At 47.7% G+C, this 25,905-nt stretch overlaps 1 protein-coding gene across 4 annotated transcripts in view; it reads left to right on the plus strand.

Annotated features, from left to right (window-relative positions):
• The window catches only part of SUSD6 (sushi domain containing 6), an 84,658-nt gene that overhangs the window by 51,486 nt on the left and 7,267 nt on the right, over positions 1 to 25,905 (plus strand). For all 4 annotated transcript variants that reach the window (XM_072963299.1, XM_072963301.1, XM_031679171.2 and 1 more), the window contains exons 3-4: positions 22,448 to 22,645; positions 23,622 to 23,760. In XM_072963299.1, the coding sequence (XP_072819400.1) occupies positions 22,448 to 22,645; positions 23,622 to 23,760 (337 nt within the window). The remainder of the gene's footprint in view (positions 1 to 22,447; positions 22,646 to 23,621; positions 23,761 to 25,905) is intronic.

Below are 25,905 nucleotides of genomic sequence, written 5' to 3' on the forward strand. Positions count from 1 at the left end.
TGTTCTCATTACTAGGGAAGGCCCTCCAGGGTCATCAGGACCTTTCTCTCCAAGCCCGTGCTTTCCTGCCTCTGGTCACAGCTTCAAGGATGGTTTGTGTACCTTCTTGTATAAGGTCTTGAACCCTGGAAGCAGAAGAATATGCTGAGTTGGGAAGCTCCTCCTTCCTCTAGTGGTAGCTCTGTGGGCTCCTCAGCTTGAAGATCAGGTCATTCAGCTGTGCCAGTTCATAGTCACCCACTTGTGAGGGGACCAGCAGGCTGAACCTTATGTTATATGCACCATTGGGTTTCAGATTTGAGTGCACATTAGAATCCCCTGGAGGGTCCGGATTGCTGGGCTCCACCTCCAGAGCTTCTGATTCATCAGGTCTGGGTTGAGGCCTGTAAATTTATACTTCTACTAAGTTCTTACAGGCTACTGCTGGTGATCTGGGGACCACATTTTGGGAACCACCAAAACTTGGGATGAACATCTCATTTGACCTTCCCAGAGCAAATCTGGTAAGGTGGGGACAGTGGGATGGAGAGGTCATGAACCCACTGGAGAGAGAGGTAGTTCAGAAATAGGGCGCTGGCAGGTCTCATACCTTCACCAGTCTGGCTCTGGTCCTTGCCCACTATCCGGCAGGGGGAGTAGCCAGACCTGGTGAGCCCCTGGTGGGTCACCTTGGGCATCTCCTCCCTCCATTTCTTATTCTGCCCTCTTATGCAGCAGCGAGCTTGAAAAGCCTGCATTTTAGAAAGTCTTTCCCCACCTTGGGGTCTGTAGTATGAGGATTAGGGCCCTGACCTGGAGTCCCTAATGTCTCACTGCCTCTAACAAGCAGTAGCTGAAGACCCCTTACTTTGCTCAGGGGTGAGGTAAGGCCTGGACTAGCTCTCCAGGGCCCTTTGAGTTCAGATACCTGAGATTCTTTAGTGCCTCCTCTGATGGCTTCCTCCGCAGGGCCAGGAACTTCTGCTTGCTTGTTACTTGTTTTTTTAATTTACTTTTTTGTGTGTGTGAGAACTTCTGCTGATAACCAGTACTGAACCAGAATCCTATCCAGAGACTGACTTGCTGATAGACCAGAGGAGCTTGGGAATTAGAATAACTTTTCTTTCTAGAGAGTCTTCAGCCTCTGCAGTTGTGCTGCTTCCATCAAACTGTCCAGAGAGGAATGACTTAGCATCCATGTCATGTCCTGATCACAGTCCACTGCAGTATTTCCCAGGCCATCTGATCAGTTCTCATTTCCAGGTGCTCAGAATTGTTAGCCTATGTTCCCTACTGCCTGGCACAGTGCTCATGGCAGGTGTGTGAAAATATTTGCTGATGGATAGAATAGAGGGATGTATCTACATGCCTCTTTTCCTTTCCTTCGATTTCTCCCTTCTTAGCTGTGAGTTACATAATGTTTCCCCCATCCTAGGGGAGCTTACTGTTCTTCAGATTGAATTTGACCCTATTTACAGCCTTTATTTCCTGCTGTTTGCATTGGCCAGCTAAGGGAGAAAATTAGCACATCCTGCTTCAGAACCATTGTCTGGCCCTATCTCTCCAGCCTCCGTCTGAAGGGCAAACGAGAGATTTTCCAGCCTTGGCTAACTGTCACTTTGCCCCTCTGATCCTGCCTGGGTGGCTTTCAGGCAGCTCAACCACTGACTAGCCTGAGGTCTTCCTTGAAACAGGGGAAGATTGAGGTTGATTTAATTCATTTTAAGTGAAATCATCAGCCTTTTGAGTATTCCATTAATTTCCTCCCTTCTGAACACCCTCATGTTAGCAGTAATTAGAAATCCTGACTCTGTTTTTCATTTCCCCCTACTGGCCTGCTTTAATCAAAGACAGCTGGATTCTGCACACTGCTTTTTCATTTACTCTAAAGAGCAGTTTGAGGATGATTTTAACGACTAGCTTTGATAGTACTTCCAGAAGCTGAGACTGTTGCCTCAGTCTCACTCACCTTGCTCCTATAAAACTCTGCATAGTTCTTGATATGCAGGTGGGAAGGGGTCCCCGTGAGAATGCTCCTTGTCCCAGGTAGTATATGCAAGCTTTCCATCACTCAACATTTATAGACCTCCTGGGTGTGCCAGGCACTGTCTAGTTACTAAGGGTTTCCCTGGTGCCTCCTCCCTGCCCTGGTGGAAGTACAGAGGCCTGAGGAGGTGAGGTTCCAGCAGGGCAGTGACTCCCACAGACCTTGGGAATTGTAGTCTCTGAGGCTTTCTTTCTCTGTGTTTTTATGGTTGCAATACCTATTTCATGTTTTTCCTTCTTGGCTCTAAAAAGGAAGAAATAATATGAGCCACCTTTTGAGATCAAAGAAAATAATCAGCAGCAATAGCTGTAACAGCTTACTACTGTTGGCAGTTGACAAGGTTGAAAGCACTTTCCTGTGTATCATGTCACATTGGTGTCCTCACAGTAACTTATCACAGCCAGTGAAGGATAAAGTTGGACTTGAATCCAGGTCCTCCCATTGCAAATCAAATACTTTCTGTACTACATTTTGTGTATGTATGTGTTTTTTAACACTGACTTTCCCATGCCGTTGTCTTTAGCATTATTTCAACCACTTAAATGTTTAGAAGCTATTATGTATGCACTGGGCTCTCTGCCAGAAACTGAGGCCCTCACAGTCTAATTGGAGGGAAAGATAAGACAGAGTATATCTTCATTTCCCTTGAGTGGTTCAGGTACTGAGTGCTGTTAGAAGAGAATTAACCCTGACATCATTCAGGAAGTCTTCCAGAGAGCTGCAAATTACACTGGGCCTGGTGAAAAGGCAGGGTCCAAACCAAGGGAGAGCTGGAAAGGAGTTTGATACTTGGCCACTTGAGACTCTGGGACACAGAAAAGGTGGTGAGGTTTGATTTCTTCATCAGATTTAGAAAACTAACATCCTCTGGGGTGATGCTTTTCCAGCTTTACTGTGCTTTTAAAATCAGATTCACAAACCCCTGCCCACAAAGAACCATTCAGTCTGTCTGGAGTGCAGCCCAGCGATCTGCATTCTTTAAAAGTTTAATATCAAAGTCTCCCAGCCCTTCAGTTCTCTTTCCTGAAGAGAAGAAATCAAGGGTATAGGTTTCATTTATTCCATGCCAGAGGCAGACACTATTTAACCTGCTGTTGTAGGTGGTGAGGATGGCCTACAACCCCCTCCATGTTGCAGGAGTTATTAGGGATTGGGGTTCTGGGTTTTGACACCATAGAGGCCCCACTCCTGAGGACTAAGTGTTGAGGATAGACTAAGGAGGAATGGAGGAGTGATGGTAAATGATGTGAGTTAAGCTGACTGTGACAGCAGCTGGGTCAGTCTGACTGCTGTCTTGAAGGCAGGTGGTAGGGCCATTGAGGCTGAGTACCTTTGAAACAAAGTCCGTGCTCAGAGTTACTGCATGTTTCTCTGACTCATAAGCAAAGCGTTATTACAGATGCTGTTTAGTATCTTAGCTTGAAAGTGTTGGGAGTGAGGGTCAGTCAGTGGATGGGTGGAAACTGGTCTGGGAATCAGGGTCGTATAGATTGAGAGCCTGGAAAAGGGAATCCTATGTCTTCCGTAGAATTTGGCAATCTTGGTGAATCTTACAATTTCTGTCTGTATTTTGGTACCAAATGGGATTAGAAAAGTTACCAAGTTACTCAATACCCTATTAAGAAATGACATATCCATTAGTTTTGGGGTGTTGGTTTCATCATTGGCTTCTCTGTCTCCAAAGTCTCCCCTACCTCCCTCCCCTCAAATCTGTCTTCCACCCTGCTGCCAGAATAACTCCTGAAATCTCAGACTTAGCATGCCACTTCTTCCCTTAAACAAACTCAGGACTTGCTTTAAGGCTGCTACTGAGGTCTGTACTCCTTAGCAACATAGCCCTCATCTGTGCTTTCTCTCCAGCCACTTCCCTAGCCTGTCCTCTGTCCTGGAACCTCACTTGCCATTTTATCATTCCCACAGCACACCATCAGATGTGCCCCTAGTGTCTCGCTTATGCTGTTCCCTCCATCTCAGGTGTTACTGCTCCCCACCTGTCTGTTAGGGGAGAGCCTGTTTGACTCTCTGACCCCACAAAACTCAACAAGTAAGAATTCTGAGAAGGTGATTCCTTTTTCATCTTTGTCTCCCCACTGCCTCAGCCTTTCCAATTAAAATGAAGACTCGGAGTTAATTTCTGTTAGTCTTTGTTTCACTTGTGGCTTTGTTGGGGGACAGCTGCTATGTCTCCATCCCTCCCCCACAAGTTCCTTCCCCATAAGTTCTGTTTACAGGATTGACTCCTGTCATTTTACTTCCCAGTTCTTTAGTAGCTTCGAGAGAAGGGGATTTCTTTTTTTGTGGTTAAGGAGCTGATGTAGACATCCTGATAAATTTTCTTCCAGCATATCTTGCCTGCAGGGAGGGAATGCACTGAACAGACTATTGAAAGCACCTAGTCCCTCACTTTCCCTGCCACCAGTTAAGTTATTGCTCACTTTGAAAAATAATAAATTGACATGTACTGTAAATTGCCTAGCATATTTAAAAAGTGTTGCATGAGTTGCATGTATGCATTAATGCTGCCAGCAGAAAGGCCCCCTGCTCAGGGGAAGAATTCTGAATGGTGCTGTTTTTCCTATTTAGCCACACCCAACCTTCTGCCTTTCCTTCAGCAGCCTAAAAAATAAAATTTCACAAACCCTAGAAATATGTTAGAGACGTAAATTAGGTTAACCTTTATTTTCCAAAAGAGCTTTGTAGCAGAAATCCACATGGGTACAGAGAAAGGGGGCTCTTGCTGGAAAGAAAGAGGTTGGGGTGGGGACCTAAGAAGGGGAAGGCTCTGTAGTGGGGATTCAAGTCAGAGACTGTAAGCTCACAGGAGCCTTCTTCACATTGTTATTGTGTCTGAAAGAGCTGACTTTCTTTGGCAGCTTGTTTATGGCCCTTTTGTTCCTTCTAGGTAGGTGGGGAAGGTAAGACTGCAAAAGAGGAAGATTTGTTCCTTGGCTCATGTTGCTGATGAGGGCAAAGCTAGGATTTGATCTGTTGCACACTGCCGTCTGGCCCATGCAAACAGGCTAGGTGGGCACGAATTCTCAAGTTCAGGGAGAAGGGGCTTATGCCAACGAGGTGAGATCTGAACACACTAATGAGTGCTGGTTACTAGCTGTGGAAACCTTGGGTCTTTCTATGGACACCAACCTGAGAGGTTTCCTTCGTGGGTGATGCATTTCTTATTTGAAGAGTGCTCTAACGTTGCTGTACTGTTTGATTAGTAGTAGTTTTAAAGGTGAAATAGGAGTAGTTAGATGAGCCTTGCAGATCAAGCAAAATGATAAGAATTTTCTCTTTCTACCCTAGTTTGCCCATGCCCCACCCCTGAAATGCAGGCACTCTCACAGGAATATGTGAGAAAGCAGTCCTTGTAATCAAACCTAATGTATGAAATACAAAATTACCACACACACCCCAATTGAAAAAAAAGTGTGGTTATTGCAAAAGGATTTTATCATCCACCAAAGGAGTCACTGTGCAGTTGTTTTTAAGTAGCAAGTGTTCCTGCTGTATGTGAAATACTGCATTGGCACCCAGCTTTATAGGGTCACATCTGTTGTTTCAGGCATGTAGGAGGAAGAGAAGAAGGGGGAGCTCCCAGTGGCATCGTGGGCAGCATCATGTGAAGCGTTAGGTTGGGCCCCCAACTCTGAAAACTGCTGCGTTCTGCATCTGGCCATAAGGATTTGCCTCCTCTTGTCTCCACTGTTCCTGCACAGCAGGCTTCTTTGCCAAGGATAAGGAGCCTGGATGTCAGATCCTTTCTCTCTGCGCTGGCAAGGGAAACGGTTCTATTTGTTTTCCAAGAAGCCTTTTTGCAATGGGGAATTTTTTCTTTTCTCTTATGGGAAATTGCTTCATCATTTCCCAAAAATATACCACACCTCTTGTTTAAACAGGGTGCCCTTGAAGAGCCTTGAAGAGCCTGAAGGGGGGGCGGTGTTGTGAAATCCTTTGTTTGATGCTTTGATGCAAGCTGGAATGTGGGCTGTCTGCAGGCAGAAGCCTCAGAGTTTGCCAGGACTGGGTCCAGGAGTGGGATGTGGGGAGGAGAGACTCCCTGAGAAGCAAGAGCGGGTCTTTCTAAGCATTTAGTCAGTCCATGTTGTGAGAGGTGTCAGACCTTGTGGACACAGGCTCCGTCAGGTATTTGTCCAGTACCTTCAATGTGCCCAGGCTGGTGAAGGTGAGGTCTCTTTTCTTTTGAGATGCTCACGGTATTCTGGAGAGGCAGGACCAGCTCACATGTGGCAACGACCAATAAAATGGTATGTCGCTGTGTGCTAGATTGTGTAGCCATGGGCGCTTTCGTTCAGAGGAAGGAGGTGCCTGTGGAAGAGAGCACTGAGATCAGGCCTTGCATGGGGTGGGGTTTGAGTTGCTGGAGGGAAAGCGGAGGGTACTGAGAGGGGAAGAAGGAGCTGAGAAGAGCCAGAAGGCTGATCTGAGGCCATGACCGTGGATGGGTGAGGCCAGTGGGCATAGTCTAGTGGGGCTCAATGTTGGAGAAGTGGAACAGACAAAATGGTGGAGAGCTTTGTGTATCCAGCAGAAACATTTAGACTTTTAGAAAGAAATTGGTAGATTCTGAGAAGAGAGCGTCATTAGGAAGAATGTGATTTGGGGGAAGATTTACTGACCAGGGTAGATTAGTGTGTACCTCCAGAGGGGCAGGAGGAGAAGCCCGAGCTCCACCCAGTTTCTTGGAAGGAAGTCGTGCTGTTGGGTTCTGGGAGGGACGGACAGCCTGGTAGAAGGTTCTTCTGCCTTGGATGAGCACGGTCCTACAGTGCCTATGGCCTCTGGCCCTCTGCAGCTCCCCATGGCAGAGCACAGCAACTCAAGCCATAACGTTGATGCTGGCTGAGTAGGCCCAGCTATTGGGTGCCAGCCTGAATTACTCTTTGACCAGGCCTGGTGTGGAGGTCGTGTCCCCTGGTGGGCCCAGTGGAGCCGGGCATAAGGAGCAGCAGTTTCCACCCCTCTAGCTGGTCATTTTAGGATGTGATTGGCCAGGGATTATTGCTCAGGTCTAGGTGACACGAGTCACCTCATGACTAATCAGGAGTAAGAGTGCTGTTTCCAAAACCCTTGCCAATGCTGAGCACCATTACCTTCCCCTGTGCCCTGCACCCCCTTAACAGTTTCAGATCAGGGACGTGGGTAACTTTGGGTTGTAAGTAAAATCAAAGAGGCTCAGTCAGCAAGTGTTCTTCTTAATAAACTATCTGTTGCTGCTCTTCGTGAAAAATGGAAATTGAGAAAATAAATTTTTGTTGAGAGGTTGTATCAGGACAAACGAGCATGAACATGTTATACTTAGTATGAGATCTGTTAATTTCCAGTAGAAGGAAAGAAAAGTAAATGATTGCCAAGGGAGGTACTGCCCAGTTTGCCTAAGTCAGAAAATGAATGACAGTTTCGATACCAGCTGCTGGGCCTGGGTCAAGCCTGCCACTCCCAGCTGACCCGCCCCAAACTCGGGGACGCAGATCCACGGCTTGGCCAAGGCGGACGTCAAGTTTGCAGCCCTGGAAAGTGAGCAGTTCCTCTTTGGGGATCATCCCAGCTGTTTCCAGGCTGGAGTGTAGGCCAGGCTGAGGCTCCGCTGCCAGCCTGGCTCTCTCCACAGAGGGGTTTGGGGCCCTTGTGCAGGAGGCAGGGAGGGGTGGAGAGGACACTTAGCCTGGAGTCTTGAGTCTTCGGCTTTTATCTCATGTTACTGCCTTTAAAGACCAGTGCTTTCTTCCTCTGTGAAAATTAAGAAGCCTGTTTGAATACTCTGGATTGCTGGTAGATAAACTGCTAATCCATTCTGAGTAATCACTGTTATAGTTGAGTAACACATTGGTCCCTAAAACAAGGTTTGACTTTCAGTGGCCCTGCCCACATTTGCAGGAGGCCCAGTTGTCTTTGCATTTGTCTTTCTCTGTCCCTCTGAGAGGTGAGGCTAGCTGGGAAGACTGAGGGGATTGGGTAGGAGAGAAAGCAGCAGGCCCGAAGGGCAGGATCTGTTGCTCTTCTGTGCCGTCTTGGCGTGTATGGTTTCATTTGGTTTTGCACAAGGGCTGTGAGTACAGATGGACCAGCCCCAGAGGCTTGCTCACCCACTTGCGTGGAGTATATGAGGCACATGGATTCTGTTTTCCGTAGGCCGAGTTGTTCCTGGTGGGGGAAGGAGCTATTGTTCTGCTAACGTTATTCCACTGCAAGGTCTGGCTGGAGGCATCTGCGAAGACTCAGGATCCCAGTCGTACGTGTGATAAGCCTTTTCCAGCAACCGGGCAAAGAGGCTGGGGAAACCCAGGATGAGCTGTCATCCTGAGTAACAGGCCTGTGGCAGGTGCTGACTAGCTTGACTTCCCTTGGTGCCATGCAGACCCCTGAGCCCTGGCTGCACTCGCAGCTTCTGTGTGAAATGCAGGTGTGTGTTGCTGAGTGCCAGTGATCCTTAGACACATTCCTTGTTTGTCTCTGGGCCTATCTAAGAATCTGTTTTCTCTGGGTTCACCAGAATGATTCGAGGCCTTTGGGGCTAGGGGAGAGAGGGGCAAGAGATCCAAATTTGATACCTTGTGAGGTGGTTCTGAGGTGGTGCTGAGCTGTCAGCTTTAAAACATTTGTTTTAGGAACAGCCTGTTCTCTGGTACATTGTAAATCGACACCCGATCACTTTTAGGTAGTGAATTTGGACTTTTGTGCAGCAGCTGAGAAAGAATCTCTGGGGCGGTGGGTCTGAGGTGTGGCCGCCTGCCAGCCTGCAGCAGGCTCTGAGCCGCGGCCCCAACTCCGCCCGTGCAGCCACGCGTGCTGCGGCGGTACCTTGAGTTGTTGGACGCTTATTCTCTAAGGATGAGTTGAAAATGGGAAAGTGACATTGCTGCTGGTAGTTATAAGAAGGGTAGTTTTTCTAAAGTTGATATAATTGAGGAAGAGATTTTGAAACTCAGTGAGCATGCCAGAAGGAGGGAATCAGTGTCGGCTGAACGCTCGCCGACTGTCAGTCAACAGCCCTTCTCAGCTGTGAAGAGGAAAAAGCACAGTTACAGAACAATGTGATAAAAGCCCAAATTATGTTGTCCGAGAGTGTAAAAGGCAGAGTATAATTAGGCATTTTACGATCTTGTTTGGCTTTCTTGTTTGACTTTCTTATAGTACGTACACGTATTACTTGACTGTAGGGGGTCTTTTCAGGGACATGGGGGTGGACTATCTATAACCAGGTTCCGGTGTGACTAAGAGTTGTGCAGAAACAAAAGTCTCTTTGAAGTGTGCAAGGCCCTTCCAGGACTGTGAGTCTGTCCTTTGGAACACAGTCCACATTAACCCACTCTCTTGATGTATCAGTGCCTTTCCAACTGCATTATACTCATTTATTTGCCAGCTTCTGTCCTATTTTTTTCGTTTAGATACATATAAGCTATGATTTGAAGCTGTCAGGTGGGCTTTATTTATTTAAAAGGCTAGACTGCTCAAACACTGCTAGCCTTCTCTAAAAGGGAAAGCCCCAGGTTCCGGGAGGTAAGAGAAAACCAACCATCAAAAAATAAACCAGCTCCTGGACTGTGAACTTTTTATATACTTCAGTCTCAGTCCCTAACTTTGAGGATACAGAGTTTTATTATGTGTGTACTTTAAGCAACTAAGTTTTTAAGAAAAAATAACCAATATCCCATACCAGAATATCATTATAATGGAAAGAGTAAAATCTCTTTAATTATAAGTGTTGCAGCCTTCTCCCATGCCTGGCTGGCCGCAGCATGGACTTGATAAGCATACAGTGTCTTTCATACTTGCCATTACAACATGTTAATTAAGAGAATTCAGCTGTGGCACCAGCTGGGGATGTCTGGCTTTGTGGAAGATTGCAATTAAATGCTTTATTTTCTATTTTCTTTTTCCCCTTTCAACTTTGGTGGAATGCCTTTGAGTAGGGGCTTTTAGTCTCAGCAGTATAAATACTTTAATGTGCCTAATTATGTAATCATACACTTACACTCCTCTGTGTACACACACATCGTTTTGTGGATTTTTATCCCCTTTTCCAGTACATGAAACATCTAGCCTGCTTTTTGGTTGACATGGTGGAGCCAGACTCCTCTGAGTATTGAGCAGGAAGATGAGGAGGGTCAGTCAGTTAGGGGTTTCCTCTGATTATGATCTGACCCTCTGCCCCTCCCTCCTTAACCCTCTCATGGACAAGTCCTTTCTCTCTCAAATGATTAGCATCTCAATAGTTTCCTAGCAAAGTCAAGGTAATTTAAATGAAGTTAGACTTTATAATACTGTATCTTTCCATTAATTTGCAAGTGCAGTCTTTCAAAGTGTGTGGTGTTATTTTTCCCAGTCCTCTGTTCCAGGCCTGCATAGGGCATGAGCCTGGACACGAGAGCTCATGAGTGCAGGCACAATGGAACCCATTGATTTCTGGCATTCAGCTTGTGCAGAGAGGTCCTGTGGCCCCAGCTGTTAGACCAGGACCTGGGAGCAGCTGCTTTCTTAGATCCAGTCCTCCAGGGATAGGCCATCTGCTGCCACGTGAGGGAACCCTGGAAAAGAAATTGACCATGAGATGTCTTTGTACTCCTTTTCTTAGCTAAGTCCTTCCAGTTTTTCCTGCCCCCACCCCCAGGCAAACTTAAGCAAGGTGCCTCTGCACTGGAAAACACACATGGTTTCCCCTTCTGTTCTTCTCCTGTCTCCACTCCACCACACCAGCACACCCAACTCCATTAAAAAAGTTTCCAGAGTAGGCAGGGAGATTTAGATGGCTGTCTTCTTCAGCTGGATTAGTAAGTACTATAGAGCAGACTTTCATTTTATTATTAGTAACATGACTTTGCATTTTAGGACTGGAAGCGTCCTTAAAAATCTCATTTTATGGAAGAGGAACCCAAGATATTTTCATTCCTTAGCCTTATATTCAGGGCCCTCCCTGCTCTGGCACCAGTGTGATTTTCTGCATTTCCAGCTCCCTGCTGCTAAACCTGGAATCATTTGCTGCTTTCCGTGCACATACCACTTCTTCTTGCTTCTCTGCCTTTGCCCATGCCCTCATCTGCCCCTCGCATGGTCTTCCCACTTTCCTTCATCCCAGGCACGGTCCCATAGTCACCATTTTATCCCATAGTCACCATCTTTCACCCAGTGGTCACAGTCCTGTTTCCCCCTGATGCTGGAGTTCTAATGCCATTTCTTTCTTCCTTTCTGATCTCTTACTCCTTGGATTAACCCTTCGACGGCACCTCCTCTTGCAGCCCACATTGATTTCTAACACATGTCTATTGTGGTTATTCACTAGACAGCAGCTCCCACCCACCTTCCCCTGTTCCCTGCCGCAGTGCTTTGGTGCCTAGTAAAAACTTGTCGAAAGAATGAATGGATCAGTGTAATCCTTACGTGAACTCTGGGAGATAAACAGAGTAGATGTTACTATATCTATTTCCCCAGTGAGTCTGACGTCTCCTCTGGGATAGAACCAAGTATTAACTTGCTCTTGAATTTCTAGCCTTACGGACTGGTAGGTGCTCATCTATCGATATTTATTTGTTACACTAGTGAAGGCATTCCTATTAGGAAAGTGAAATCCAGAGAGAATAAGAATCAACACTTGTAAATGTTTTTTAGTTCTCTTCAGGGTGAAAGTAATTAAACCTATTCTTTGGAAGGCAAAAGATTAAAGGATATTTTCTGTTCACCCGTGTGACATTTCGACACGTTTATCTACTGACGTGCAGAATGGGTGATGCTGCCACAGGCAACATCTGACCAGGAATCTTGACTGGCCAGTCAGAAGTGGCTTGCCGAGGTCAGGGGTCCAAAGACCAAGAGAGCCCAGGGGAGGTGGCTGGAGTGTGGTCCTCAGTGTGGCAAATAAAAGCATGGTTGAGACTCAAGCCCTGAAGCTTCATTCATTGGTTTTGAGGTCACTCTGTTTAATGATCAAGGAGTCTCAACAGTATGTCAGAGCCAGGCTGGTAAATACTCAGGCGAAAATCAAAGGGGAGGCAAGTCCCAGACTTGTGAGAAAGCACCTTGAGGGCTGGGGGCCCTGCTTTGGACTTCACAGCTGGTTTGAGTGGATTCACAGGAGGTGAGAGGCTTTCCTGTCTTCCCTGCTACCTGGGAGGAGGAAACTGATCTGCTTGGAGTACTCTGGCTCCATCTGGTCCAGAACTTTTAGGAAGACACCTAAGTTGAAAATAGGGAAGGAAAAAAAAGCTTCCGGGCAGATTTGACTCCTCTCTGTCCTTGCTCAGCTGAGGATAGCCCACGGTGCTGAGTCCCCGTTGTCTGAGGGGCAGAGGAAACCAAGAAGGCGTGTCAAACTCCCTTTTCCTGGGGTGGCCTTGCGAGACAGGGTGATACAGAGGAAGTGTTTAAAGAAGAGAATCCCATTCCCCACTGGACAGAGGAGGAGGGCTCTCCAGATGAGTGGACACTGTGACATCTGACTCCACCTGCCCCTGTGTCACAGGGAGCCTTACACTTGTTCAGAGCGGGTACGGCAAGTCCCTAGCCCCAGCCGCTTTACTCCCCATGCCCACCCCCACCACACCCTGCAAACAAACAAAAAAACCCTTTTCTTTTCCCTTTTATCTCTCCTAGTCTTGGGGTAGGGTCAGGCTTGACACAAGCCAACACAGAATGTGCGGGGCTCACTTCATGGCCTGCCTTAGCTCGTGGTCTCTTACTTGCGCCTTGTCACAAGGAGGCCCAGTCACATCCTTTCTTCAGAAGAGATCATTCAGGCCTTTACCCCTCAATTACTGGTGAGTGTTTTTCAAAGAACTGTGGTGTTTGCTGGTTTGGGGCCATCACCCCAGCTGATTTCTGCCACCTCAGCTGGTTTTTCCCACTGTCTGTGGCTAGAGTTTACCGATTACTTCCTTTCATCTGTTGCAGTTACGTAGGCCTCAGAAGTTGCGGTGGCCTGTTGAGCACCTGCCATGAGGGAAATGCTGCCTGACTCACTGGTGGTACTTGGCAGAGATGCCCCAGTGATCCTGAGCCTTCTGGGCAGCTGGCAGCACGGCAGCCCCTGTCGGATTCTAGCTCGCATCCCTGTCCAGCATTGAGTGGCAGCCTTCCTTTCACATATCCCTCTTGGGAGGAAGGCTTGTGTTCCCAGCTGAAAATGCCCCTTAACCCTCTCCCACTTGAAGCTTTGGGATCTGTGCTCCTTAAATAGCTCCATTGTTTGCAGTGCTCAGAGATTAGTGAAGGAAACTGTCTTGCCTTTTTCCCCACTTCTCTGGAAAAATGAGGCCCCACTTGAGATATGAGCTGAGTCCTCTGGGCTCAAGTAAACTCACCAGTCCACATTCTTCTCCAAACAGGAATTACTGCAACTTCTGTCAGACGGACCCCACCCCCACGCTATACTTTTGTAGGTCTTGGGGGATATTTTTCCACTGGCATCTGTAGTCAGGGAGCTTCCCTGTAATATAGAGAAAGGCAAGCCAGAGTTTGAATCCAGACTCTACTGCTGGGTAGCTGTGTGATCTCAAGCCATTTCTGAATTGTTCAGTCTCGCTTCCTTTATCTGAACTAACTGTTATACCACCTTCCTCATAGAGCGGGAGAGTTGAATAGGATGGCCACTTTAAAGTCCAGCGTAGTGACTGGTGATATATGTTAATTCTGTTTATCGCTTCTACCCTGTTGGACAACAGAGATGTTTAAATTTGTTCTAAATTTGAATTTGTGTTTCTTGAAGGCCTACAGTGTGTGTCTGGCACTGGACTTCGTATAAGACATTTCCATTAGATGGTAGAATTGAAAATGAAACCACAACTCTGAGCTTTGTACTCAAGAGTCCAACCCTATTTTAAACTCCAAGATAGACTTCTAAGTTAATTATCACGGACTCATCAGTTACCCTTCTGAGGTTGTACAGTGCCTTAAGCGACTGACTGGAGTCTTCCTCCAGAGAACCAGCCTGCACCCTCCTCGAGGTGGGGCATTCTGAGGGCAAGAGCAGACACATGTGCAACTTCGTGAGATGATAGGATAAAGGAGGTGAGACCGGGGAAGCTGTTGCTGATGAGGAAAAATAAACGTCTGCTTTCTCTTAACCCTTTAACCCTTAACTACCACTCTCAAGGGAACATAGTATCATTTGTTAATGCACATGGAATGGCCTGGCTCCCTGGGTCTGCTGGCAGCCCACCATCCTGGAGGTGGGGGTGGTGGACAGTTGTGGGCACTGCTCTGTAGGGCACTGCACTGTTTGGGGGCTTTAGATACCGCGTGGCTCAGGCCTGGAGCAGGAGGATGAAGGAGTGTTGTCCTCTTGTCTGTCCTTCTAGCAGTCATGCGGTGCAGGGTGCGGTGGGGGTGCAGCTCCAGCTGGCAGCATGTTCCCCTGAGTGCCCAAGCTGCAGGAACAAGAGGAGGTAAAGGGGTAACAGGCCAGATGGAGGCCCCTTGCCAGCCAAGAGCAACCCTGGCTCTGCTGAAAAGAGAAGTGGGGAAAGAGACTGGCATATTACTGAGCTGGAGCAAGGTGGGGAGCAAAGCAGGACCCCTCCAAAGTGCTCATCTTGCTCTGTTCTCTGCCTGTCCCTGCTCTAAATATCCAGACATTTCTGAAGCAGTCCTTTTTCTTTCCTTTGCCAGAGTCTTTGGCCCAACCCCATTCTAGGTATTAGAAGTAAGAATTTCGTTTGGGATGTGAAAAATGTGTCAGTGCCTGGTATGTGCCAGGCGTGGTGCAAGACACTTTCAGGTTCACAGTTGTATCCATTGTCTCAAACACTTCTTGGAGGTTGGTATTGGCTGTTGAAGAGTAAGGCTCAGAGGAGTTCAAGCCTTTGACAAGGTTGCAAAGTGGTCTGCTGGGTCAAACTTAGATTCATCCATCTGACACCCCAGGGCATGCTCTGACCCCTCTTAGCCCTGATCCTGTTCAGTCAGGAGTGCACCTCCACAGGTAGGTGCCAGTTAGAGAACGCGAGCTGTACCATGCAGAGGAAGGCTGTTTGCTGTTGTCTGTTCTTGACTCATCTCAAATCAGAAACCACGCCATGTGACCCTTTGCATTTAAAAACAAGACTGCCTTGAAATGTGGGCAAAATTTTGCAAGTCAAGTCATTTTTCTGCTAAGGATCTACTCTCTGCCAGATTGTATGCCAAGATGTGGGGAGGCAAGAATGAGCAGAACAAATGCTTGGCCTACAGATCGGGTGGGTGGGTGGGTGGAGAGGTTAGGGAAGGACTGACCCGTGAGGAAATAGTTGCAGAGACAACAGTATGGTGATGTTTTGTAGAGAGACGTGAAGATGTTATGGAAACGGAGGAGAAGTAATAAAGCTGCTGTTATTGAACACTTAGTGTGTGACAGACCCATTACCAGGTACTTTACCTGCGTATTTGTGATGGATCTGTGCAGCACGCCTGTGAGGTAGAGGCCTTTGTTCCCCCATTTTACAGATGAGGGAACTGAAGAGTGGGAAGATCTGCCCCAGTCCACACAGGGGGGACTGTCAGAGCAGCACCCACCTCAGTGCTCTCAGTGTCGGCCCGTGCTGCTCAGCTCTACCTTGTGCTGCCTGAGTCTCCCTGGCAGTTCTATTTAGGCCGGTTTCCTGGAGCACGCCACCTTGGAACGGAACCTTGAAAGATGGGTGGGGTTCCAGCTGAGCCCGTGTCCTTTCAGGTCAAGGTTTCCAGGCAGAAGAGAGAGAGCACTTCTTTCGGAATGACTAGGGACTTTGATGGCTGCTTCCAGGTGACAAGAGTTTTCATGTTTGGGGCAGGGTTCAGTAAAGAAAATGTTCTTCCGTCTTGTTGGCTCTGAAGCTGCTGGCTGGCATGTCCTCTCTCCTGTGAGGTCGAGGAAGTGAGGAACCCAGGCTTAAAACAAGAGGGACAGGCTCTGAAGCCAGACCTACTTGTGAGCTGCTAGTCTCCCCGGGCTGGGCTTGGGCTGGGCCTCTCTTGGGAGGAGGAGGGGTGGCCTTAGAGGTGCTGTAGGTTGTAAGCCATGGTGGCTTCTTCCGCTGTCCCTCCCACCCCCAGCTCCAGCCCCACACCCTGGGGAAGGCTTGAGCTACTGCAGGCTGGCCCTCCCCTCCGGCGTGTGGGAAGTTCTCATGAGAAAAGGGATCTTGGCTGGACAATGGGCTTCCTGTCTGACTGCTGGGAAGGTTTGTCCTAGAGGAGAGGAAGGTTGCAAATGGCATGAGAAATCATCTCTTCCCTCCCGCTACAGCCTGTTTTAAACTTGGCTATTTGAGTCAGGGGTCAGGAAGGCAGAAAGCCAGGGAAAGCCATGGACAGAGCTGCCCCGGAATATCTCTTGAGCAATTGAACTCCTGCCTCGTTCTCTGCTCCCACCATGTGCTTGAGGTAGGAATCTGCCCTGGTGATGGGTGCAGGAGCTTCTGCACAGACAGGGCACTTCTCTTTAAGCTTCTCCCTGTGCTCAGTTCAAAACCACAGTGGCCGTAGGACTTTTATGAAGGAATTTCAGAAGGTGGTGAGGCCAGCCATCTACCCAAATATACACAAATCTACAAATGTCACAAGAGACCTCAGAGGTCATCCTGTTCAGTGCCTTCATGTACTGAAACTGAGGCCCAGAGAGACCAGTGTCCACAGGCGGTACCCAGATTGTCTTTGTCACTGGGCTCCCCTGCCTGTGCCTCCCTTTCCAAAATGCGGGTGTGGGAGGAGAAGCTGCTGTGGAATGGGAAACCAGTCTTCCTCGGTTCAAGTCCAGACTCTGCCTCTTACCCTCTCGGTGACCTTGAGCAAGTTTCTTAACTTCTCTCACTCAATTTGTTCATCTGTATGTTATAATATTCTGTTTCTTACAGGGTTTTTTGTGAAGCTTAAATGTGTTAAACAAGTAAAGTACTTAGACTAGAATTTGGCACATAGTAGATGGTCAGTAAAGAGGAAATGTTACTACTGAGATTTCTGACGGAGTCTTCAGAAGAACCCCTTAGACGGCAGTCAGACATGGTGCCCCGCCGTCCCTGCGTTTGTCTGGCACGCCCAGTCCCCACTTTCCTGGGAGGCTTTCTTGAAGAGGAGCCCCTCCCCTTTGGGCTAGTGAGTTCACACTGTAGCGTGACTTTCCTTTCACGTATGGAGTAGCTAGATGTTCCAAAAGTCCCGGGCCTGGTGCATCTGCGGATGAGCCGCAGAGCAGAACCTGGTGTCCTGCCCTCCTCAGCTCCTTGGCTTTGTGCTCAAGCCTGCACCTGAGGAGCCAGAGTGCCTGTGGACTCATTGACAACTATGTGATTTGGGGCAAATTACTCAGCTCATTCTCATCTATAAAATGCAGAAAATATAGTTACCTGTTTCATGTAAAGAGAGAGCTCAGAAGAGTGCCTGGCACATGTAATGATGCTGTTTGCAGTAATTATTATTTTCCTTGTCTTCTGTCCAAAAAGAAATCTGCAAATTCGAATGCCTTTTTTTTTTTCCTTCTGTTTTCACTTTGCTTTTTCGCTGGCTCTCTCTGCTCCTTAACAAACCATTGAGGGCTAGAACTAGAAATTGGACCTTCATATATCAAGAAAGGCTTTTAAGAACCAGAACACAAACAGTGCTTTAAAAAACTGCCTGCAGGGACCCCCCCTCCCCGCCACCCCCCAGTGCTCATGGTGTCTTCTTTCCACATCTGCTGTCACGCCCAGTCATGCAGTTCTGAGCCCTTTTCAGTGTTCTCAGACTCCTCCTCTGACTCTCAGACACAGACTTTTCTCTACCAAGCGTCTTTGCTGCCCAGTACGATGGTCACTCGCCCCAGGTGACTACTGAAAACTTGAAATGCGGATAGTCTGACCTGAGATGTGCTGGAAGTGTAGACTTACTATGCAGAAAAGAATAGAAAGTATCTCATTAATAAATCTTTATATTGATTACATGTTGAGGTATCAAAATGTGTTTTGCATACATTGGTTGAATAAAATACATCATTAAAATTAATTTGCCTGGTTTTACTTTTTTAACGTGGCTACAGAAAACGTGGCCACATTATGTTTCTGTTGGACCGTGTTGTGCTGGATATGTGCTTTCCATCCATTCCTTCCTCCCCTTTGTATTCTTTTGATCCTGTTTCTCTTTGCCTGGGCTCTCAGCTTCCTCTGGTTGCCAGCAGTTCTCGGATGAGTAGGAAACATGTCCCTGCCTAGAAGGACACCCCAGGCTAATAAGAGCTCACTTTTGAACACTTCCTTTTTTCATTTACATTGGAGTTGGCCGTGTGCGTGTCTGTCTAGATTGTAAGCGCTTTTGAGGGCATGGTCCTGTCATGTGTACTTTTCTGGCCCCCCTAGAGCATCTTGTGTGGAGAGGCACATTCTAATTGTTTGCTGGAGTTACAACCACATAGGGACATGTATGATACTGCCTCACTTGCGTCCCTGGTGATTACAGCTTCTGTTTTGGTGTGGTGGGTTTGGGGGGAACCACTTCCTTTCCATTGAATTCCCGGGAAAGCTTTTCTCTGACCATTCTTTCTTTCAGCACCTTCATTAAGCACCGATTTCTCTGTGCCCAGTTGTGTTCTAAATGCTACTGCCCTGGTTTAGTGTAAAACGACATCATTTCAAATCTGTGAGTGAACACTGGCACAGATTTCTTAAACCCTCGGTCACTGTGTTTGGGACAAGTGTTTTCTTGATAACTGACAGCAGACAGAAACCTTTCTTGCTGAGTCTTTTAAAATACACTAGGGATTTGCATGTCTGCTTCCCCTTCTGCTGATCTCTACGCTCCCTGCTCCCTACACCTTGTTTTTAAGGGGCTCAAGTATTTGTTCAGTCTGTTAAACTGAACACTTTGACCCCTGGGCCTTTCCTGGAGCTTGTTGTGATTTGCTTGTTATGGAATCTTGTGAAAGTTTGTTTTCTTTAATTTGCGCCTTCCTCCTAAAAGTCTAGTCCCCAGAATGAGAAAAGCAAAACACACTTTAGAAGGGTGGATGGAGGGTTCCTGTTGGCTTCTGCTAACGGTTTTAGGGCAGGAACTCTGAGGAAGAAGTATGAGCCAGATCACTGCTTCTCTACCTGCACCATCCCAGCTGGTCGGTCTCACTTGGTGACTGCTGTGTGCCAGGCACCCTGCTGGCCCCCTAAAGAATTACCTTGCTGCTTCCTGTGCTTACTGGAGGCCTAAGTGGCTTAAGAGATGATGGAAAGCAGAGAATGAAGCTAAGGAAGGAGACTTAATTGATTTTTTTCTGTAAAATTTCCGTCTTCTGGCTTTCTCCTTCTCTTTTTAGAATTATGCAGCTTTGCCAAATCAGATGAGTTCATCGTCTTCTTGGGGCTCAGAACAGAGCTTGAGACTCCCTCTGCGGACCTGGGGTTGTCAGAGCATGCAGCCGATGTGCAGATTAAGTCAGCCTCCTGCCCAGAACAGTGGCTTCCGGAAGCCACTGAATGATTTATTTTCTCTTCCTCATGTTCTTCCCTTTCCTGTTAACCCCAGGCGTCACTGATAGGGTCCTCTCAAACAACTGCCCTTTGCCAAGGCTCTCCCACTCTGCTCTTTGATTGGGTGAAAGGGCCATATTTTTTCCTTATGTTCTTGGTGTCTTAAAATGACCTTGCCTTTTTTTGACTTTTCCTTCTAAGGCCTCCTTACTTCTTCCTTGGATATAGGGCAGTCCCTTTGTGCTGCTGAACTTGAGGTTCTCTAGTTTATTTCCTTTGTATGATCCTCATAGACGAAAGAACTTTTGTCCAGTTTATTTCACCCTGCTAGGGTTCCTCTACTGTTGACATACTTTATTAGTAGTATTATTATTAGCCGAATTATCTTATGCATCCAAGTTTAAGCTGGGCTACTTGATGTTCTTTGGACCTAACCTGTCCTCTCCTACTTTGGTGCATTAGCTTCAAACCACCACCACCTTTCATCAAGCCCCGCTGGAAATGCTGCTTCCTCTGGGAGCCTTTCCTAGCCTCCCCCCAACGAGGTTGATCTCTCCTGCTCTGAGCTCCCTCTCTGTGGCACTAATCCCATTCGTTGACATGTATTAGATTAAATCTGTGGCTACAGGTACCTGAAGTGCTTATCTTTTTATCCTTTTTCAGAGCATAGCGCAATGTCCCCTACACAGTGATCAGTAAGTATTAGTTGAGATGAAATTGAATTGTAAGTCACTTCTTGTGGACTTCACTCTTTGCACTTACAAAATGAGTGCCAGATGATGTTCAGGGACCCCGCTCGGAAATTCTGTGTAGATGTGGGCTTTATGAGCAGAAGTACTCAGCAGAGCAGGAGTGGCTTTAGAATCAGCAGCCCTTCCCTTGGGACTGTTTTCCAGCAGACTGGACCCGAGTGAGTGGGTCCTGCCTGCTTTCAGGAGCTGCCACAGTTGCTCAGTATTCATTATGCCAAGAAAATGAACCAATCAGACACAGTCCAAGGAGAGCCAGGGGGATCTATGGCAGGCTTGTCACCCTGAACAAAAGAGGGAAGATGTGAAGGGTAAAGCAGTGTGCTGAGGTTTCATTGGAAATCCAGCTGGCCAGCTCTTTGAACTACTTGGCCAGAGTTTAAAGAGGCACCAGAAGGGGTGTGATGCTTGTATCTCCCTCCTGTTCAAGACTTCGGGCAAGGTGGGTGGCTTGGGAGAAGTCTGGAGAACGTGTGTCGCTAGAGGGGACGGAGGAGGCTAGTTTGGCTCATCTGCTTATTTCAGAGAAGCTGCCCAGACTTCTCTGGATACAGTTTTTTAATAGCTCTTTAAAAATGGAATCTTTCCTCCTGATCTCAGTGATAAGCAACCTGAGGACGGGGACCCATTGTCTCTTTTTCAACTTGGTATCCACCCTGCAGCCTGGCTGGCAGTCAGCTTGCTTCAGTTTGTAGGTTGAAGGGAAGTGGTATTCGGCATCCTGTGAAGGGAAAGCACCTTATCTCAGACACTCTTAGTCTGTTAGAGGAGGTGAAAAAAAGAAACCCAACAGTTCTCATTCTCATGCTCATGTCCCTGTGATCGTCAGCGAGGAGACAGGGTACTTGTCAGCAAAATCCAATTCCTTTGGAGGCTTTCATCTCTCTTGCATTAGCAAGGCTTTTGGGAAGTTGGAGGTTGTGGGTGCCTAGCCGCCTGCCAGCATGTCTTCTCCCCCAGCCCAGCCTTCCAAACAATCCCTTAGTGTCCTCACTGTCCCCTCCTGTTTTGCTAGGCACACTCCACAATCCACTGCCTGGAGACTCAGTTCTGCGGTGTCTGTCCAGGCTCAGAAGGGGAGACCTTGGAGTCAGAGGCCGCCCATCTCCCTGGGCTGCGCAGGCCTTCCAGCCTTCTGATCAATTACTGCAGCTTATCTACACCAGAGTTCCCGCTTGGGTGCTGCTTACGGTCTCCCTGGCTGACCTGCGTGAAGGGGCGGTAGCCTTGACATGCACACTCCTTAAAGGCCTGCTCCCTCCTGGTGTGGAAGCAGGGTGTGGTGGTGGGAAGAGCACAGGTTTCAGAATCAAAAGACCTGGCTTTGCTTCCAGGTCTGCTCTTGACTCTGCTTTACACTTGGCTAAACATCTTTTAACTTTTGTGGACCAGTGACCTCATCTTCAAAGGGGAGTCAGAATAACTACCTCATAGGGTTGTCAGAACAAATAAATAAGATAGGAGGTGAAGGTGCTTTTAAAACTAAACAGTCCGGCAGATACAGACTACTGTGTATGTAACAGATACACAACAAGGACCTACTGTATAGCACAGGGAGCTATATTCAATAGCTTGTAATAAGCTATAATGAAAAAATGTATACGTATAATTGAATCACTACACTGTATACCTGAAACTAACACAGCATTGTAAATCAACTATACTTCAGTTAAAAAAAAAAAACTTCACAATCCTACCTGAATGAAAAGTGTAGGATTTACTGTGGGTTAGAGAGGAAGGGTGCCGCTGACCACTCTAGGGAGGAAATGGGTGGTGCCGGGGGGCCAAGGAAGCCTCCCAGGAAAGGCCAACAAGGTACATTTTTATTATATGAAGGAGTCCTTTCTGGCATTGATATTGGAAACAAGGCTAACATTTCCCCTGCGCAGGTTATCAGTGTTTTACCACCTTTCGCTCTGATTCATTGTGTATTCAGGTTTGTTAAAACGGTTTATTAAAACCGTATTACGTGCTAGATCCCCGTAAGGTTGGCTCTGCCAGGGTCCACCATTCAGCGATGGACGCAGCTCCCTTAAGGCGCGCTGGGGAGGGCAAGGGGAAGTGTCGCAGGCAGCCAAGCTTGCCCTGTTGCCAGGGCGCCTCCCTCCGTCATTGGCAACCTGAATTTCTAGACTTTGGCCAGCAGCCTTTCCCAAGGGCTGGCTCTTTGCTCCTCGTGTTTCCTGCTGAAGCCTTCAGAAATGCCCTTCTCTGTCACTGACAGGACTCCTGCTGGAAAGCCTCACCATGGTACCACTGCTCTCCCTCTGTCTTTGCAGTGTGTTCCCTGCCCCCGGAGCCAGAGAATGGTGGCTACGTCTGCCACCCCCGGCCCTGCAGAGACCCCCTGTACTCCGGCAGCGTCATCGAGTACCTGTGTGCTGAAGGCTACATGTTGAAGGGTGATTACAAATACCTGACGTGTAAGAATGGCGAGTGGAAACCAGCCATGGACATCAGCTGTCGTCTCAACGAGGGTCAGTGTGGCAGATGAGAAGGGGATGCTGCTGGGCTTCTGCTTTCTTTTAACTCCCGGAAGTGGCACCCGCTCCCCCTGGAGCACCTGTGCTGTGGGGCATTGTAGCCCCTCGGATGCCCTGCAGCCTCCCTTCCTTTGGGATTTCACATCTTAGTGAAAGACATTTGGGTTGCTGGTGTGTGTCCCGCTGCGTTTCAGCTGAGCCACTGAGGCATCTGCTGTGCTGTGTAAGGTCCCTTTGATGCTCCAGATCTCTTGTTTGCCTAAACAAGTGCTGGTGACCTTTGACCCTGTTCTGCCAGCTCTTGAGCACAAAGCAAGCACCTTCTGTAGGGTCTCTTTTATATTCTTTTTCCTTGAATGGGAATGGACTGTTTTGTTGTGGAGCTACAGTCCAGCTGGACAGAAGACCTCTCCCCCATCCTGTCATGCATGACAGGAAACCCAGCTGCCTATAGGAAAGTGTGTGTCACAAAGCCATCCTTGTGCTTTTCACTTGAGCTTTAAAACTGTGACACCCCAGAGAAGCGTGGGGACCGGCCTGAGATTTGCACTGAAAGCTACAGGATCTTAGAACGGGGTTATTACCGCCTAGTTCTTACCAGTTTTCCTACCACATGGGGAAAAGCTTGGGCGGGACTTCAGATGGTGGAATGGTATGTGCACTTAAAGGGTTGATGTCCTCCAACCTGCTACTGAGAACAGGATCAGAAGGAGTTTATAAAGGTAAGCTGTCTAGGGGTAAGTGCATTTAGGTGTTAGATGGTCCTCAAGGTCCAAAGTGAAGGGAATTTTAGATTCAGAAACAATGTAAAAGCCGCTCTGCACCATGACGTGGAAAACGTGGCAAACGTGGCATGTACGTGGCATGTCCCTGCATGACACCCTGTAGGGGCCCTTGGCAAGGTCAGGTGTGAGGTTCACAGTCCACGTGTTTGGCACAAAACACTTCTGATGATGGTTTGTTTCCATAGACAAAGATGCCCACACTTCACTCGGGGTCCCCACGCTGTCCATCGTGGCTTCCACTGCCAGCTCCGTGGCACTCATTCTCCTCCTCGTGGTGCTGTTTGTGCTGCTGCAGCCAAAGCTGAAGTCTTTCCATCACAGCAGGTGAGCCCGGCGGTGGTGGGCGGCAGGTGCCGCTGCAAGGGGCTGGCCTCTGACTGGCAGAGGGTGGGCCTGCCAGCCCCTGCTGGTCTGCGTGGCTCAGGAAGAGGGAGGGCCCTGCCACGTGTTAAACTTCTGCATGTGCCTGGCACTGTGCTTTTGCTGTGCATACATTATCTTAATCCTCACAGGATCATTGCAGATTAGGAAAGGGAGGCTCAGGGAGGTCCAGTCATTCACTCAAGGTCATGCCTCTAGATATTGACAGAGCTGAGATTTAAACCCCCATCTGTCCAACTCTGGAGCCATGTTACTTCCCCTCCCTCAGTGGTTCTCACAGTGTGGTTCCAGCAGTATCAGCATCACCTGGTAACTTGTTAGGAATTCAGATTTTCAGGCCCCACCTCAGACTGACAGAATGAGAAACTCTGGGGCTAAGGCCTAGCACCATGGTTTCACAAGCCCTCCAGGTGATTCTGATGCAGGCTGGTGTTTGCAGGCCGCTGCCCTGTCTCCCTGGTCCCCACTCCTGGATGCACATGAGGCACCTGCCGGGAGTTAAAACAAACATTAACACCTGGGCCTCCATCCCAAGACGTTATGATTTATTTGATTTGGAGTGGGAGCCTGGCATTAGTGTTTTTTAGAAAGTTCCCCAGATGGTTCTAATATTGTGCAGCTAGTATTAGCAGCCACTGCACTGTGCCTACCATACCAGAAACTGAGGATGTGGTTTTCTTCCCTGCCTTTGTCATTTTCCCTTTTCCAGGGCTGTGCATTAGCCACAAAGCATCCCAGTTTGGGTAGGTGAGGTTGGGGGTGGGGGTGGCCAGTGGTGGGGAGCTGGCCCTGAGTGGGTCCCTCAGGGACCCCAGGCTGACGTGGCCTCCGCACTTGCTAGGGTTGCCCTGGCACCTCCTGGTTCCCTCTGAGGACAGTTCACATTCACTCACGGCCCCTCCTCAGTCACTGTCCTCACTCACAGGCACAGAGGAACAGACTAAACTGCTTTAAGCAAAATGCTCCTGGCTTGAAATGCACAGACAGGGGGCCAGGCTGAGCTGCATCTCTGTGCACTGCATGTGTGGTTTTCTTCTTTTTATTTTGTTTTATTTAGCAGCTATTTTTAAAAGTCATCAAACAATTAGTAGAATGAAGAGGATTTGGAAGGGACTGTTTATTTGAAAGAATTGGCTATTTCCCCATCATGTCAAGCTAATCTACTCATCACTTCGTCCAGGTTAAGGAGTATTTTCTCCTTATAGTGAACTAGTCAGTGTGTTAAAGGTAACTGATTTTGCCTGACTTGAGTGGAAGGGAGATTTGGTTTCCATCATAGAGCCTGTTTAAATTTTGTACGTGTATATTATTACATTTTTAACAAAAAAATTTATTTTGAATAACACAAGCACATGCCAAAATGCACCCTGCTTTTGATGCCACTCTGCCATCAAAGTTTCCCTTCCTTCCAGAAACCTCTAGCACTTTAATGAGTGCCACTTCTGTCATCCTCACTGTTTGTAAGCCATTTGAAGTAGGTAGCACAGATTTTTATGTGCAAGTACAGATGAGGAAACTTACAGCGCATAAAACAGTCTAGCAATAATAATATGGTCCAGCCATAGATCTAGTGTGTCTCCTGGTCTGGCGCACAGAAGAGGACACTACATCACGGACGATGCTGTGGTGTGCAGGGATCTAGGCAGATTGACCTGACTCTAATCCCAGGGATACAATTACACTGGCCCAGATCAAGGGACATTCTAGGAGACAGCTGTTCCAGACTTGATTTAAAATGCAGTGTCGTGAAGGAAAACAACAGTAGACTGTTCTAGATTAAAGGAGATGAAAGAGACAGGACAGCTAAAAGCAATGCATGATCCGTAACTGGGTCCTGGGTGAAGACAAACCAGACAGCAGCTGAAGGAGACTTATTTTAGGGAGTTGGGAACATTTGTATTACAGTATTACACCAGTGTTACTTCCGGATGGAATACTGTTGTAGTTACATAGGAGAGGCGGTTCTTGGGAGGTGTGTACTAATATCTACTGTCGTTTTAGCAAGAAAAAACTTACTTTCAAAATGGTTTAGAAAAAATGGTGCATGTATAAAAGTGATCCAGAAAAAGTGTTTGCATGAATAAATCC

Source organism: Vicugna pacos, chromosome 6 (genome assembly GCF_048564905.1).
Source record: "Vicugna pacos chromosome 6, VicPac4, whole genome shotgun sequence".
NCBI lineage: Eukaryota > Metazoa > Chordata > Mammalia > Artiodactyla > Camelidae > Vicugna > Vicugna pacos.